The sequence below is a fragment of the Aegilops tauschii genome, chromosome 4 (genome assembly GCF_002575655.3).
Source record: "Aegilops tauschii subsp. strangulata cultivar AL8/78 chromosome 4, Aet v6.0, whole genome shotgun sequence".
NCBI classification, from domain to species: domain Eukaryota; kingdom Viridiplantae; phylum Streptophyta; class Magnoliopsida; order Poales; family Poaceae; genus Aegilops; species Aegilops tauschii.
The window spans coordinates 515973169-515989406 of record NC_053038.3 but is presented as its reverse complement, the minus strand read 5'-3'; the positions used below and the strand labels follow the sequence as shown (position 1 = coordinate 515989406).

At 43.3% G+C, this 16238-nt stretch overlaps 1 protein-coding gene across 2 annotated transcripts; it reads right to left on the bottom strand.

Annotated features, from left to right (window-relative positions):
• Positions 1 to 4157: 4157 nt before the first annotated feature.
• On the bottom strand, positions 4158 to 15809 carry LOC109762605 (mediator of RNA polymerase II transcription subunit 12). 2 transcript variants are annotated; one of them, XM_020321478.4, is made up of 12 exons: positions 15235 to 15809; positions 14172 to 14231; positions 13812 to 13917; positions 13585 to 13656; positions 12561 to 12614; positions 12336 to 12443; positions 11748 to 11897; positions 11324 to 11659; positions 8942 to 11220; positions 5763 to 8333; positions 5148 to 5466; positions 4158 to 4964 (listed from the first exon to the last, which is right to left on the bottom strand). In XM_020321478.4, exons 1-12 carry the CDS (start codon positions 15366 to 15368, stop codon positions 4527 to 4529), a joined length of 6627 nt encoding a protein of 2208 aa, XP_020177067.1. In that variant the 5' UTR covers positions 15369 to 15809; the 3' UTR covers positions 4158 to 4526. The 2 variants fall into 2 exon arrangements, with proteins under 2 accessions (XP_020177067.1, XP_040243621.1); XM_040387687.3 differs by having other exon boundaries at positions 11324 to 11665; positions 15235 to 15748.
• Between the last annotated feature and the right edge of the window lie 429 nt (positions 15810 to 16238).

The following is a 16238-nucleotide window of genomic DNA, read 5'->3' as shown; positions in this document are numbered from 1 at the left end:
AAACTCCTATCTGATAGAAAAGGGTCCCATGATCCCGAGCCGATCTTACCTTGGCTCGCAAACCCCAAGTTTGTCTATGAAGAGCTAATCTAATTGTATTTTTTTCTAGAATGGATTTCTTATGTGAAGGACGCAGCCGGAGCCTGCTAGCTCCGAGCAAAGTCACGACATGGACTTGAGCCTTAGGCTGTGAATCTCTCTCCTTGATATGATCTCTCTGTCACCATAGACGTAGTACAGCTAAGCTAACTAGCTAGCTTCTTCTATTACTACTACTGTATACTAGGAGCACTTGTTATTAATTTGACCACCAAGTATATAGTAGCATAGTATAATACAAAATTGAATGTACCATTCTCGAGCTTACACTAATATAATCTCCAAATAATGAATTTATTCAAGCAAGCTATATATATTTTAACCATGCATTGTTGCCTACTGTTTTGTGTGTTAATTGTTGATTGATGCAACATCCAAATTGAAAATATGCATGCTAGGGTCACCAACAAGATCCACTTCTTCACATCATGGCATTAATTGATTGAGCTAGAGTCCACAAAGTGTGATCGATAAGATTTGCTTTGTGACAACCCAAGGAAGAAGAGGGCGGTCACTAGCCGCAAGCATGAGTCATGGACTTGACTTGATTGGACCCATGTGTGCCGGGCGGGCATTTGTGGTTGCACTTGACTCGAATGCTCTCGCGGGGCTTGGTGATGAAGTTGAGATGAGGACACCGATGAGATCCGCCATGTCGATAAAATCCAAAAGTTACGAGTGTCAAGTAGCATGTCATCTGTAGGAGCAGAGCATCGGATGGAAACATGTCAAGGACCATTCCTATAATTTCTCACCATGGCATTCCAAGGTAGTTTTTTAGTTTAGAAATTCATTGAGAGTGTTCAAAAAGTTCTTTAATATCTTCCCTCACATTATTTTGACAACTCTTGTAGGATACATATAAGTGATTTATCCCATTTGTACGGTACGGTGGCCCCAGGCGTTACAATTCGATTAAATGGCTTCAGACATCCCCTCTGCTCCCTCCAAATTTACCTTATAAAATAGCAAGTTGTCTTCTATAAAATAGAAGATACAGATGATAGAGGGTGCTAAGCACGTGACAACAATACCTGATAAATTTTCAGAATACCCCTTGCCCTTTACTCCGTATGCAAGACAAACCTTCAAACCTCTAAAAATTGGTAGGTATGAATTCAGAAAGCGCCCTGGAATTTCTGCAAAGTGAGGCTTTTTTGTCTATCGCTCCTTAAACAAATCTATAAAGGCAATCGCAAAGGAAAATTCATGAGCGGGGATCATAACAGTCAAGTAGGAATCTCATGGATGTGAATCCTCATCTTGGATTCATTTTTATTTTTCCTAGCCCAACGGCCATGTACGTGCATCTAGAAATTTCAGATTTTCAATCCTTTGGGAAATTTCAGAGTTATTTTCAATTCTCTATGAATATTTTAGAGAATTTCAATCATTCCTGAAATATGACAACGCATGGAGGAAGAGAGCGATGATGGGCCGCAAACATGAGTAGTGGACTTGACTTGATTGGACCCCATATGCGTCGGACGAGCATTTGTGGTTGCACTTGACTCGATTGGTATCGCGGGACTTGGTGACTTGAGATGGGAACGTTGATAAGATCCGCCATGTCGATAAGAATCCAAAAGTTACAAGTTTCAAGTAGCATGTCATCTTTAAGAGCGGAGCATTGGATGGATGCGTGTAAAGGGCAAGGTTCACTTTTTCACGCAAAGTTTTGCCCAATATGCATAACACTTCAATTTGTAGTGCTTGACATGGGCCCGTCGTATTAGGGACACACGAGACCCAACATAGCTTACATTTTCCTCATTTTCTTGCCTAAAAATAGTGGCCTCGGGTTAAAGCATTAACAAATGTCGTGCGGTAACTTCAAGAAGGGCATAGAATATGTCGATATTGCCTAGGCGGCTTGTTTAACGAGCATTCCAAGGTATTTTTGAGTGGATAATGCCTGCTCCATCCAGCCTTGCACCCATCCCCCAACTTGCTCTTTGAAGTAGTATTTGAAGGATCCATTCCTAGAATTTCCCACCACGTCATTCCAAGTTATTTCTTAGTTAAGAGATTCATTGAGCGCGTACAAAAGAAACTTTAATATCTTCTCTCACACTACTAGGACAACCATTGTAGAAATGTACATATAATTGATGTATCTCATTGGTATGGTACGGTGCCCGCAGGCGTCACAATTTGATTGAATGGTTTCAGATATCTCCTCCGCTCCCTCCAACTGTTCCTTCTAAAATAGAAAGTTGTCATCTAAAAAAGGTAAATTGCCATCTTTAAAATAATAGATACGGTGGATAGGGGGTGCTAAGCACGCCACAAACAATGCCCGATAAATTTTCAGAATTACACTTGCCCCTTACTCCCTATGCAAGACAAACCTAAAACAAATATGGTCGGTATGAATCCACAAAGCATATGTGGTTCCTGAAATTTTTGCAAAGCGAGGCTTTTTCATCTACCATTTCTTGAACTATCTAACAAGGCAATCACAAAGGAAATTTGATTAGCAGGGGGGCATAAGAGTCGAGTAGGAATCGCATGGACGTGCATCCTCGTCTTGGATTCATTTTAATTTTCCCAGTAGGATGGCCACGTATGTGCATCTAGAAATTTTACAGATTTTCAATCCTTTGATAAATTTCAGAACGGAAGGACGAAGAGGACGGTGATCGGACACAAACATGAGTCGTGGACGTCACTTGATTGGACACATGTGTGACGGGTGGGTATTTGGGATTGTGTTTGCATCGATCGGTATCGTGGGACTAGTTAATGAACTTGATATGGCGGAGCCAATAAGGTTCGCCGTGTCGATAAGAATCCACAAGTTACAGGTGTCAAGTAACATGTTATCCTCAAGAGCAGAGCATTGGAATGGATGCGTGTAAAGGACAAGGTTCACTTTTTCATGCAAAGGTTTGTTCAATACGCGTGACACCTGAACTTGTAGTGCTTAACATGGGCCAGTCGTATTATGGACACACGAGACCCAACACGGTATTTGGGGTTGCGCTTTTCTCGATCGGTACCGTAGGACTAGTTAATGAACTTGACATGAGGATGCCAATAAGATTCGCCGTGTTGATAAAAATCCACAAGTTACAGATGTCAAGTAGCATGTTGTCCTCAAGAGCAGAGTATTGGATGGATGCGTGTAAAGGACAAGGTTCACTTTTTCACGCAAAGGTTTGTTCAATACGCGTATCACATTGGTACGGCACGGTGCCTCAGGCATCACAATTTCTGCAAAGCGAGACTTTTTCATCTAGCATTTCTTTAAAGGTGTGGTTAGGTTTCAGTCGACTCATATTTAACCAAGACTCGATCAAATGACATGACATGCAAGAAAGAAAGAGAAAAAAATAAATAAATAATTGCACGGATCTTAATGTAAAATCTCGTGGATATAGCATCGTCTAAGACTTAACTAAGTCTCAGTCGACTAAGATTTAGTAAGACTGCTTCTTTTAACTACTCCCTCCGTAAAGACATATAAGAGCCTTATATTTTGTCTACAGAGGGCGTATGCATCAAGGCAAAATCACAAAAGAAAACTCGTGAACAACAGAACATAAGTCAAATAGGAATCGTGTGGATGCTCGTCCTCGTCTTGGATTCATTTGTATTTTTCCCAGCCCTAGTCAGACGGCCGTGTACGCGCGTCCTGAAATTTTAGCGCCATTTTCAATCCTTTTGGGAAATTTCAGAGTTTATCCCCATGAAACAAGAATGAACACATTGAAAGAAATCCACGACCTTGCAATGGCCTTTGGTACCCTCTCCTTTCCGAAAACAAATATTGCACACACGTATTTCGAGATTTAAGTCTGACCAACATGTTTAACCAACAAAGCTTGGATCATGCGCTTCCAAAGAAAACTATACCATATTTGAAAAGAAGTTTGCAATGGTATAATTTGTATTTACGACGCCCGACTCATGTACTACTATCGGTCAAATCGACGACAAAAATTCAGTCACAAAATGCAAGTGGATCCTGAAAATGGAACATGGAGCATACCACAGATCCACCAACTTGGCACCAACCAAATGTTTCACAGGCAGGAAGCCAGCCAACAATCATATATCAACAGGTCAAAACCATCTCAGTTAAAAGCAGCAGCAGAGCAACTTGCACCACAACCAGACCAAAGAATATATGAGCCTTTTCGGCGAATCAGCTAAGGTGCATCACCATCATCATCATCTCTCCTAAACCTGGATAATTAATTAAGCTACACAGACAGGGCCCGCTGCTCGCGGAGCGGACTAATGTCCCCCACTATGTACACCGTCGCTCCTGCGAGGCGCCCTAGCAACAAAACAGGGGCAAGGTCGGTCGGTCGGTATTCTACACGGGGGCCGCCACATAAGGCGGCGGTTTCCACCCTCTTGTACACTGGAGAAGAGTTCGGTCCGGTGCGAGGACAGGTCGCCCTCGCCGTGGCTGTGCGTCAGCTGTCGTCGTCCAGAGACCCGATGTATGTCAGCTCCGCCCTCCGCACCCTGACCGCGCCCTTGAGCCAGCTGCACGCCTTCAGGTTGGAGTGGTCGGGGGCGATGCCGCTGGCGCTGTTGCTTCCTGATGATGTGGAGGGGCAGCTGGTGCCGTCCTCGAGCAAGGTCCAGGGGTCTACCTCCATCTCGGGGTCTTGGGGAGGCAACACCGCCTTGCTTCTGCTCGAGATGTTGGTGGGGACCCAACTGTGAGAAGTGCTTTTCTGTTGAGGACCTGATGTAGATGGAGTGCTCTGGAGTGGTGACAGTGCAGCCAAGGACAGCTGGGAAGGCTGGCATTGTATACTAGGGTGCCGAGCTGGTGGGAGAATCGGCATCGCCGCCTGGATCCTTCTCCTGATTGCTCCAGGCAACTCCATATGGTCCAGCGCAGACTGCAAAAGAAAGTTAGCATTACTGACAGTGGGGAAGTACAAAGTGGCAGAGAAACACAATTCAGGAAGTGCATATCAACCACTTGTGGCATATGATGAAGGAAACGAGACATTATTATATATAGCACATGACGCAACAAGAAAGCATGTAACAGCGGTTATCGATTTAAACACTGAACTGACCTGCAAGGCGACAGCCGCTTCATTATCAAATGCAGGGATATCTCGTGAGGCTCTGACGGTTGGCTTGGAAACTGGCTTCGACTTCATCCAACTTGGTTTGCAATTGCCAAGCAGCGCATGGAAAACACATAAAAGCCTCTCGAAAAGACTCTCGCTTGGGCGATCAAGCAGGACATCCATGGGAGGTTCCAGCAAAGAGTCCACTTCCCGTCTCGAGGCAATCAAACTGGCAGGAGGAAGGGGCGAATCTGCATCTTCATAGATTATGCGTGCCGCAAGCAGGCTTAGTATCGCAGGAGCAAGTGTATGCCTCATGCCCCTAGAGTTTTTAGTAAGAACATGAAAATACAAGATTAATCATTAGTATAGGAAAAGAAACAGTCACAAGTTGCACTTGAGGGACAGCAATGCCCTAAAGTATCAAAAGAATAGAGATGTTTCACACTACCCAAGCATGCTAGTGATCTAGTACATGAAATACACGTCACACTAAGAATTTAAAACTAAGCAATGATGTTTTTTAATAGAGATGTTGATCATTTGAAAAACTAATATCAGGAAAATCTCCAAGCAAAATTAACTTCAAACAAAACTATACTGTTTTTCAATACTCACCTATCTGCCAGGATTACTTGAAGCAGCCTGATGATAAATTGGAGGCGCAGCCACACTATTGCCTGCAGAGCAGATGCTGAAGGAGGAGTTGGATCATTACCAACCGTGACTCGCCTGCCAATATTTGGACTTCCACCTCGAATTCCTTTTCGACCACTGGATTTGTTCGATGAAACATCATTTCCTGAAGGAACTAAACCAACATGTTTGGCACCATTTCGTGATATTGCTTTGATGTGTTCACTGACAGTTCCCATCTGTTTGATCAATTCACCAGCAAATATACTGCGAAATTCAGGCGAACTCCTGTCGATGCATGGCAACATTAATTCAGCAAAGGCCTTCTCAGTTACATATTTATTTATATTAGATCTGGTGGCTTCAACGCTTCTATCGACATTATTTGGGGTACTTTTGCTTGGCCTTTTGGCATCGGCAGGGTCATCCACAACTTCTCCTTCCTCGATCGGAGCGGCTTCCAGTTTCCTCTTGGCACTTCTGTTAGCCATTACATCAGTGAGCAAGCTGGACCATCCCCATGGTTTCCAAACCTGTGCCTTTATTGGAACACCTCTTCGTGTAGCAATAGTAAGAAGCTGCTGTCTTGTGGACTTGCGTCCCAGAACAGCATCTTGCCCTTGAAGGATCCATTTGACATCCACGACAAGTGACTCCTGTAGCTTCCCAAGAAGGTGGACAACTTCAGAATAGAGAGGAGCAGCATCAGGTCTGGCAACTAATCTCGACAGGATGATTTCAGTAAACCCTTTCTCGCTTTCAGATAGTGTAAAGCTCTCGGAATTAGGGGACAGCTTCCGAAGCCCGTCTGCAAGTGTCATCAGTATCGGCATCGGTATCTTACTTTTTTCAGCTTTGTCAAGTTTCTCTGCAAGAGCCTGTTCATCTAAAAGAAGTCTCAACTCAACCCATTGCCAATGGAACTTTGCAGGTTGGAGGGTATCTAGGGACTGAACAAGCCTCTCCGAGAGGACTTTTAACTCATTCTCTTTTGCCTCACCAGGTTCAGAACCATCCACCTGAATAACTGCTGGTGTTTTACAATCAACAAGGGCGTTCAGAAAAAGACGGCCACGGAGAGGCATAAATAGCTGCCTCACATTCTTGTCGGAGCAATGTGTTTCAAGCATTGCAGCAAACTCCGAATCACCAACATCAGCAGCCAGAAGATCATACAGCTGATGTGTATTACGAAAGCAAATATCTCGAAAAGGTTGATGCCTAGTGATGTCATTTATTGCATTTGCAATAGACTGGTAAACTTGCATGTCTTCTCGGCTAAGGATATACTGCCTCCAACGTACTATTGCAAAAATTGAATAGGCTGGAGGAAATACCACACTCAAAGGAAGCTTCTGCTGCAACCTCGAGAGTGCCAGAACATACGACTCACCAAGAATGTCTGCAATAAGCCCATCATAGACGGTTCTACAGTTTCCCAATAGAATCCTAAACCAGTGAACCAAAACCTCTATTGAATTATCCATCTTAAATGTTACAGCAGAACGGGACGCACCATTATTGCTAGGTCTCAAACCTCTTAGGACCTGCTGAATTTCCAAGCCATCTTTTACTTTCAGGACAGCAATCATCCGCTCAAGACTGACAGCTCCATGAACAACAGCACCCACAACAAGTGCAGAGATAGCAGCGGCTACTTTTCCAGCCCTCCCAACAAAGCCTTTCCCTGAGGTACTTAGAGGTTCATTTGTATGATTTCCATAGGCATCATGAGTCTCAGAAGATGGTTGAAACTGATTGCGCTGGACCTTAGGAGGAGCAAAAGCTGCTGTAACAGCTGAAGAAGCTTCAACAGCCAGAGCTACTTCAAAAACCCGACTGAAGCGGTCCCCAAGAGCTTCTTTCAGTAAGCAGAGAGAATTTATGTGGATGTGCAAAGTGTGCCGAACAAAGCTTAATGAATTACCAATAGAAGCAACTCCATGATAGTTACCCCCTGCAAAATCCAAATGTTTAGCTATGACATGCCCGGCATTCACAACAACTGCAGAAACGGCAGAAGCAACTGCTGAAGGGTCTCCATCTGGAGTTGCTCCTCCGTTTTGCCTGATACATTCTACTAAGCCCAAAACAGTGTCATGTGCAATTTGAAAACTGTCTTCCTTCTCAAAAGAGGGACTCTTGGGTGCTGCAGGAATTTTCTTTTCTTTCAAATTGCGTTGAATCTCTTCAGCTTGCCGCTGCACTATCTCCTTCATATTTGGAATAATTCTTGAACCCCTTCCGCTAAGCTTTTGACGGACTTGATCATCAATCTCTTCACCTCCTAAGACTCCCGAAGAGGAAACAAAATCACCATCAATCGACCGACCATTATCAAGATCAGCTAGCAGTCGCTGGTCACACGTGGTCCTAAAAATTTTCTCCCACCTAACCACGCTAGCCACATCCCTATATTTCCTCAAAAAATACCGGGTATAAGGAAAAGCTGCTGGTGCGGGATGCCTTGCAGTTCCTAACACAAAATTTCTGTTTGTTGAAGCATTGAGGACTTCAGGCAAAAGATCAGTTGCAAGAAGTATGTTCTCGTACCTGCAAGGATTACATAGTAGAGCCATCAGAGAAAATCAATATACAGTATATAGCTAAGTCGAAACATCAGTTCATCACATATGACTATCTCTCTCGCTACCCTCTCTAGTCAAGGAACTTTGTTTACGTTCAAAAACAAATCTTTAACTGAATAGTTGCTTCAAAAAGTTCATTCCCACTAATTCACATCTGTAAGCATAAAAAACACTGAGCACGTCTACATATAAAACCAGAAACATAAGTAACTCTTACTAAATTGTAGGGCATATCAGCACATAAAAACAAAACAGTGTCTACTTAATAGATAAATGGTGGTGGATATATGAGAACAGACTGCAGACATCACACAAGTATTGTTCATTTCTAGTAAACCTTCATGACATGGAACTTGATAAGGCAAAACACACATGAAATCACCACAATTTAGGCCACGTTTTCGTTTCACATAGATGCAGAAACAACAAAACAGAAGATGATACTATCATCTATACTAGTGACTAAAATTTCATTATCTTCTGACTAAAATTTCATTATCTTCTATTCCCATGTTGCCTGCTTCACGTTTACTTAAACTGAGACTAATGGAATCAACATTAGGAGAAACGTACCTAAGCAAGGATGAGAACACAAATGCCTCACCGACCTGACAAACTTGGTTATCTCTGTTCTTCATATGCGCCGCACTTCTCCCAACTTGACCAAGCGTACCCATTCCTCCACGAATTTTTGCTAGCAACCATACAAGGAACCTTGCAGCAGAGGCTAAATCACAGCATGTGTCCAGTATATAGAGAATTGACATCAGTTCTTCATCTCCTAGCCTCCATTTGGGCACAGTTTTGTCATCAGGCTGAGAGGAAAATGAGCTTATGGAATTGCTAGCTTTGCAAGCTGTCGTTTCATTTCCTTCAACAAGTTGCCTTACTGATTTCAACAACCACACAGAAATGGAGCGCCTTTCAAGCAATCTAAGTTTCTTCAATGACTTCCCAACTTCAGCCAGATTTGTCATCCTCGTGTGATCAGCATCTTTGCCATTGTCACCATCAGTGCTAGGTTTATGGTGAGGACAGCTCAGCTTGCTCTCGCAAAGATGACTTGTAGATGCCTCCCCCTGACTGCCTTCAATTTTAGCAGTCGCAAGCTGTGCCAGATTCTGTGTTTTGCGAACCACTTTTGCTCTACCTCTAGAAGTTTGCTTAATAGACTTCAGTGCAGGTTCAGCCTTAAAAGATTCTTGTAGCTCTGTCCCTTTCCTCACCCACCAAACATCTTCCTCGTCTGATTGAATCAATGGGAAGAAAGGAGAGGTTCTCTCATCCAACTTTTGTCCATTAATCCTCATACAATCCTCACAGCCGTTTTTTGCTTCTCCGGTATCAACTTGTGTCAGTGTTGAAGTAGACGATCCTTGAAAGTTCATTTTAGTTTCATTTTGTTCTGATTCTGCCGAGTGGGGATATATAAAACACAACAGGCTCGACACCAGAACTTTCACATCTTCTACTTGTTCAGGCACACCGCCGTGATTAGTTCCTGATGGAATCCGGAGGTAGGAACTTGAAGTATACTCACCCCTGTTATTTGCATCAAATGACTGACCACTTGAAAGTTCAGAAAGCACAAGGCGTCGTTCACTGGAATATGTTGACATCACCTCATGCAATTGTTGCTCTTCAGCAACTACATCTTCCTCGAGAATATCAAATAAAGACGACCCAGGAAGCTGCTTTAAAATTCTGTGGTGCCTCCTTTTCCTTTCCATATCTAGCAGAGTACCATTCTTATCGGTTACTCCACTAATAATTAGCTGCCTTACATAAGCTTGAGGATAAAATACACCGCTGCGAATAAGCTCTATGATGAGAACATCCACACGTTTAAAACCTGCAGCACTGCTAACCTCATGTTGATCCAGCCAGCACACAATGATGTCATGCAATGGACCAGGACTTTCAAAGATATCCTTCCTTTCCTTCTTCTCCTCCTCATTTTTTCCATTACTTCTCAATCCAGAAGAATCACCCACTTTAGTTGCAGCCACTGAAGCATCATTCAGCGAAGAACCTTTACCGATATTATTCATTGCAATGCGACTGCTACTCTTAGACCGAGACAATTTATTCATCTCGGTCATTTTGTTTTTCAAGATAGACACTGCCAGATGTATCTGAGATAAATCTCTTCTTCCTGTAAATTTTACATTCTGACTGGGAGATGTACGGCAATCACGATAATCACATGTTGCCCATTCACAAAGAAAAAATATGGAACAGATTAGGGATAACTCAACAGTCCCAATCCACATTAGAGAAGACTGCAAGCAAGGACTGACTTCTTTAATCCACCTTTCTTCCATTAATGCATCAGATAGATCATTAAAGAGTGAAGAATACGCCATTGTCAAATTTCCTGTGACAAGAGCCTTGTCCAAAGCCTGTACCACTTTCGCTGCACCACGTGCATGAACATTAGGACTGGCAAGGGTCGCCAGATCAGATGCTCGTCTCTGAATTGAACAGACAGCATAACCGCAGGACAGATACCGGTACACATCCCGCCTCTTAGAACTAGACATTTCACCACCACCAGTTATCTTCAGCAAAGCACCTCTACCATATACATCAGGGGCCACAAATGAAGGAAGAGGAAAGCAGTCCAAAGAAACAAATGTATCTGGCACCGCAAGTACCATGTATCGCAGTAACTCAGCTATAACAGAAGAGATAGATGACCTTTTCGGATTATCAACAGCAGAAGCATCACTCAGACGTCTAACCAGAATTTCCACAAACATGCGCACATATGTTTGTGAGAGAGTGATGGTCTCAACCAAGCCAAGTACAATAGGCAAAAGAAGCTCCAAGGCCTCAACTGAATCTCTCTCCTGGTGGAGGGTAGAAGCAAATCATTAACGAGAAAAAACACTGTCAAGGGAACTGAAACATCATGGAATATGACAAATCACTCTTTCAATGCAACAAAAGTACCTGAAGTTGGTAACATAACCATTCAATAAGTACCGAGGGAACTAGCAATTCTTCTGTGAGATGCCATTGGACAAGACGAACCATATACCACCATTTGAAGTGCACCAAGGGCTCTTCAGTATCTCCACCAGCTGAGGGTGCTTCATGTTTCAATTTTACTTGAGTTGCTCCAGAAATAAGCCCTGCTGACGGCTGTTCTTTAAAAGACGGATGTGCCTCTTTTAGATTAAATTCGTCCAGAAGCTGTTGCAAATATTCAACAACATCCTTTGTCCACTGGTTAGATCGTTGATTATCAGAAGCACCAGTTGAGATACTGCTGGATGTTGGTCGAACCTGTGGCTACAGCAGGACTTTGTTACAATTATTATATAATATATGCCAGTTGGTAGGAAGCATGAGATGGCTCAAAAGAATTGCAAACCTGATTTAGGTATGTAACTTTCACAAACCATGTTGCCCTTAGTAATGGAACATTGCATCGAGTAAGAACATCAAAAAGTGATTTCCTACGATAACCATGAGGAACGTGCTCAGATAACAAACGCAGTCGCTTGTTTGGCTGGGCAAGGGCCTGCAGAGTAATGGCACACACAAACAAGAAAAATAAGTTAAACTAAGCATAGCCATGGCAGCAGCAATGTAACAAAAGTAAACTCGGTGCCAGTAAAAACCACAAATCAAGATTCGCATCCTATTAGCCTTCACACCCTTGCTAGATGCAAAATTTTATGAGATACAGCAAGGGAGATCTACAAAGATACCGCCTATGCCAAACAACATAATAATTGCCAAACGGTAATACAGGGTTGAAGTCAAAGCAACTCCGCAAAAGAAATACAGTTCATCATTAACTGGTATGCAAATACTGAACTAAAGAAAAACACCTAACCATCATGCAAAGATGAGTGAGATAAAGTTTTTGGTGAAATAGATAACAAATTGCAGAACTTCTGCCAGCGTCCTATTTAAAAGAAATTTTAATAACAAACAGAAGGTCATTTCAGCCAACCTCAGCCCATTTTCTGCGGGAGTCCTCATTACATGGTCTTTGCTCCGGATAAACTCCAGGTTTTATCAACAGTGATCCAGAAAGAGGAACTCCATAAACTTGGCCAGCCTATGAAAACAGGAAAAGTCACTGGTCTGTTTGACATATCAGAAGATAAGACATATCAAGTTTGACAGACATCCACATTGAAGCAAATTAGCCAAATCAAGAGCGATGACGCGATACCTTTCTCTTTTGAGCACGAGATTCATTAATAGCCCTTAACCGTTTCTTTAGTGCCTTCAGAAAACAATGGACAACAAAAGGTGTGAAGTGTAGCCATAGTCTCCACCCAATACATAAAACGGAAAAAGAGGGAAAGAAAGAAATGTAACAAAGAAATGAAAGGTGTGCTTTTAAGGTTCCACGTGCTATCCATCAGCGAGAAAGGTTAGGAACTAGTAATTCCTAACAATCATATAATGCATCTACAATCCTCCCCTGAGCCCTTCACGTTGAAGTCACGTTCTTGAAACATTACAGATCAACAAGGTAAACTTAATAGAACCTCCGATTCAACTCAAATATAAAAGGAAGACAGCCCAGCCTTGCCTTCTGCATAACCAGCCAAGTTGAACCCCAAACCCTGACAGCGCTAGATGCTACCGTCTCCACACAGCACCCAAAGAGAACAGAAGCAAACAAGCCGTGACATCAAACATCAGAGTAAGGTTTTCAATGATTACATGTATCATGTATGCATGGATGATCAGCTAGTGCAAACAAGCATTTCATTATTGATGATAGAGATCAACTAGCCATTACACCATCCACAATAGCAATTTGTTTTTCAGGCTAGTGAACTACTCCCTCCGTTCCCAAATGTAAGTCTTTTTAGAGATTCCACTACAAACTACAAACGGATGTATATAGACATATTTTAGAGTGTAGATTCACTTATTTTGCTCTGTATGTAGTCCATAGTGGAATCTCTAAAAAGACTTATATTTAGGAACGGAGGGAGTAAAACAAACAGAAAACAGATGGGCAAAAGATAATTCCTGTTTTACAGTCAACCTATCATCAAATCATCTATGTATAAACTCGTACAGTACAGAAGGTAAATAAATCTGTAACACCCTGGTGCTGATTGGGTTACAGAAAGGTGAAACATAAATGGTTAGGACTGAAATCATATCATACAAAATTAAGCAGTAATTAGTTATACATACTGGGAAAACAAGATACCCCCACGACCAAATTTTCTTACCTCCTTGCATTTTCCAACTATATCTGGCTTGCAGAAGTATGAGATATGACTGAGTACGATCTCTCTTGCTTCCTATCAAGCCCATCAAAGAAATAATAACAGTCAAGAACGATAGATATGTAGTAAATTTATAATTATGTCTAACTCTAAACCCATGACAATATTCAATAAGCAGGGGGGTGGCCCTAAATTAATGCATCGTACAAAGCTTTTATGCCCAAACGCACCTCTATTCCTTCAACAGTCTCCTTGTACCCAGACTGTACATATTCTTTGGTTAACGTCTCTTCAGGACAGTTTGGGGTTTGAGGATAGAAGTCAGGTGGTCCAAGCCTACAAAAGAGCCATATCGAAGAGGACTACTGAGTGAGACTAAGTGAAGTCATATCACAGGACAAAACAACTAGTATCTGTAGCCAAAAAGAGCAATGGAAATGTGTTCACATATGCAAACAATGAGTCAATGCTGAAACTGAGGGCAAAGAAAGTAACCAAAATACAACCACTGTGAGGCGGACAATAAATTAATAAGCCGCATACTCTGGCTCTTTCAGTGAAGTGCTTTTGGTTCAGAAGTTTATACATACTTGTTGTTAAGTGGTTCCCTGTCACACTTTAGCCTGTACGGAGCTAGCTGTTGTTGTCGCCTGAAAAACAGTAGTATTAGGAAACACAGGTCACAATTTACTACTGGCACAGGAAAATGCAAATGACAGATTTGGATAGTAGTGTCAACTTACTTCACCGGAAACATGGCAACGATTAATTGATTTTGCCACCAGCATACTGTTTTTCTAGTCATCAAGAACCCTACGTTCTACTACCTCCGTTCCAAAATATATGATAGGCTAAACTAGCCTACCAAAACATCATTTATTTTGGAACGGAGCTAGCCTACCAAAAACATCATATATTTTGGAACGTAGGTAGTGGTTATATTAGATACTGCGAATTTATGGTATAGGATAAAAGTGACGAAAGACTCCTTTTTAGGGGGAAAAGATGCATTTTTTATTCCTCGAGTAAAATTAGCTGTGAAGGTTGGGGGTTTATTTCACCCCAATGAAAAGCAAAAATCTCCATTTTGCAACAAACAGAGTCTGCAGTTCCTTTTTTGTTCCAACAGTACAGATTGATGTATAATGTAATGCCATAGATAACCAATGATAAGGACCTGATGCTCCGCGAAACTGTGAAGTGTTATTCAGAAAATGAGCTAGCTAGTCCATCTTAAAGACAAGTGACGGTAAATATGATGGCTTAGCTTGCACTTGGTTCAATTAAAATAGCTTCGGCTGTACAATACTAGGTTGTGACAGAATAATAGTTCATATAAAGGGTAGCTATTCATTTCATTCCATACACTGAAAAATCCAAGTATAGCATACGGCGGGTTCATTATTGGAAGTTCAAGCGTGCACGTGGCGTAGTAACGGAAACGGAACACAGTAATGCCTCTAACGAAACGCCATTACTACGGCACCATACCTTCTAGCTTGCTGCGTAATTACTGATCCATGAGAGACTACTACCAACTAAATACAGACTAATTGGCGCGCCTCGGCTCGCTAACACTACGCTATTGTCGATACCGGTTTGATTAAGCAGCTAAATTTGCACGGACAGAGCAGAACAGGGGCGTGTTAATACCTCGGGTTCAGGGGGTAATTGGGCGGAGCGTAGGGCGAGACATCGAGCCTGGAGCTGTCCCTGCCGCCGGCCGACGCCGGGCCGCCGCTAAACCCAGAGCTGTTGCTGTTGCCGGCGCCCGCGTACCGCTGCATCTCGCCCAGCGAGTCAGCAGCAGCATGCCGCTGCCGCCGCCGCGAACATGGGCCGGGTCCCCCGCGAAACCCTAGGGGCGGATCAGGGCGCCTCCCCACCGATTCGGGCGGGATCCGCGCGCGCGCCGCCCGGATTCCCCGATCCCAGCCCCAAAGCTAGGGTTTTGGCGGCCGGAAGTCGGGAATCCGCGGGGAATTTTTGCGGAAAAAGGAAGAAAGGCGCCGCCTTCCGGCGCCGGAGGGGGAGCTAGGGTTTCCCAATCGGGCGGCCGGAACCCTAGGCGGGGTAGCGGCGCGGAGGGGAGGGGGGGGAGCAGGAGCGAGCGCGGAGGGGGGGACGGGGCAGTGACGCGACGGCGATTGGTGCGGGGGGATTGGGCGATGTAGAGAGAGAAAGTGGGGGAGCCGGACGGAGTTTGACTCTTTTTTAAAGCTGCCTCCTTTCCTTCCTTCCTTCCTCCCTCCCTCGTTGCTTCCTTCCCCCTCCGATGGATTTTTCTCTCTCTAGGACTGGAGTCGATGGTCGGATGGGCTCTCTCTCTATCTCTACTACTGGTCACGCTCTCACTCTCTCTCTAGATTGTGACGACGATGATGGATGGAGAAATAGAGGGATCTGGTCTCGACAAGAGCCTTTGTCCTATATATGTATGCCCCCCTTGGTGGCATAAAGGTGAGAAACTGAATCTCTAATGTCCCAAAAATACATCATCTTTGCATCTTGGCAACAGTATGTGATGCTTAGATGCTTTAAGCTGTTTTTGGTAAAACTAAGAATATATGTATATGTGGTGGTGGAGCCAACCTTTTTTATGAGATGGGAAGCTCTTTCGGGGGAAAGTGGCGTGTGCGATGAGCAGTAATGCTACA

Coding starts and splice junctions, on each gene's coding strand:
- LOC109762605 (XM_040387687.3), bottom strand. CDS start 15,368: ATGCAGCGGTACGCGGGCGCCGGCAACAGCAACAGCTCTGGGTTTAGC. Junction 13,918..14,171: donor AGGGAACCACTTAACAACAA/GTATGTATAAAC, acceptor GCTCTTTTGTAG/GCTTGGACCACCTGACTTCT. Junction 13,657..13,811: donor AGACTGTTGAAGGAATAGAG/GTGCGTTTGGGC, acceptor TGGGCTTGATAG/GAAGCAAGAGAGATCGTACT.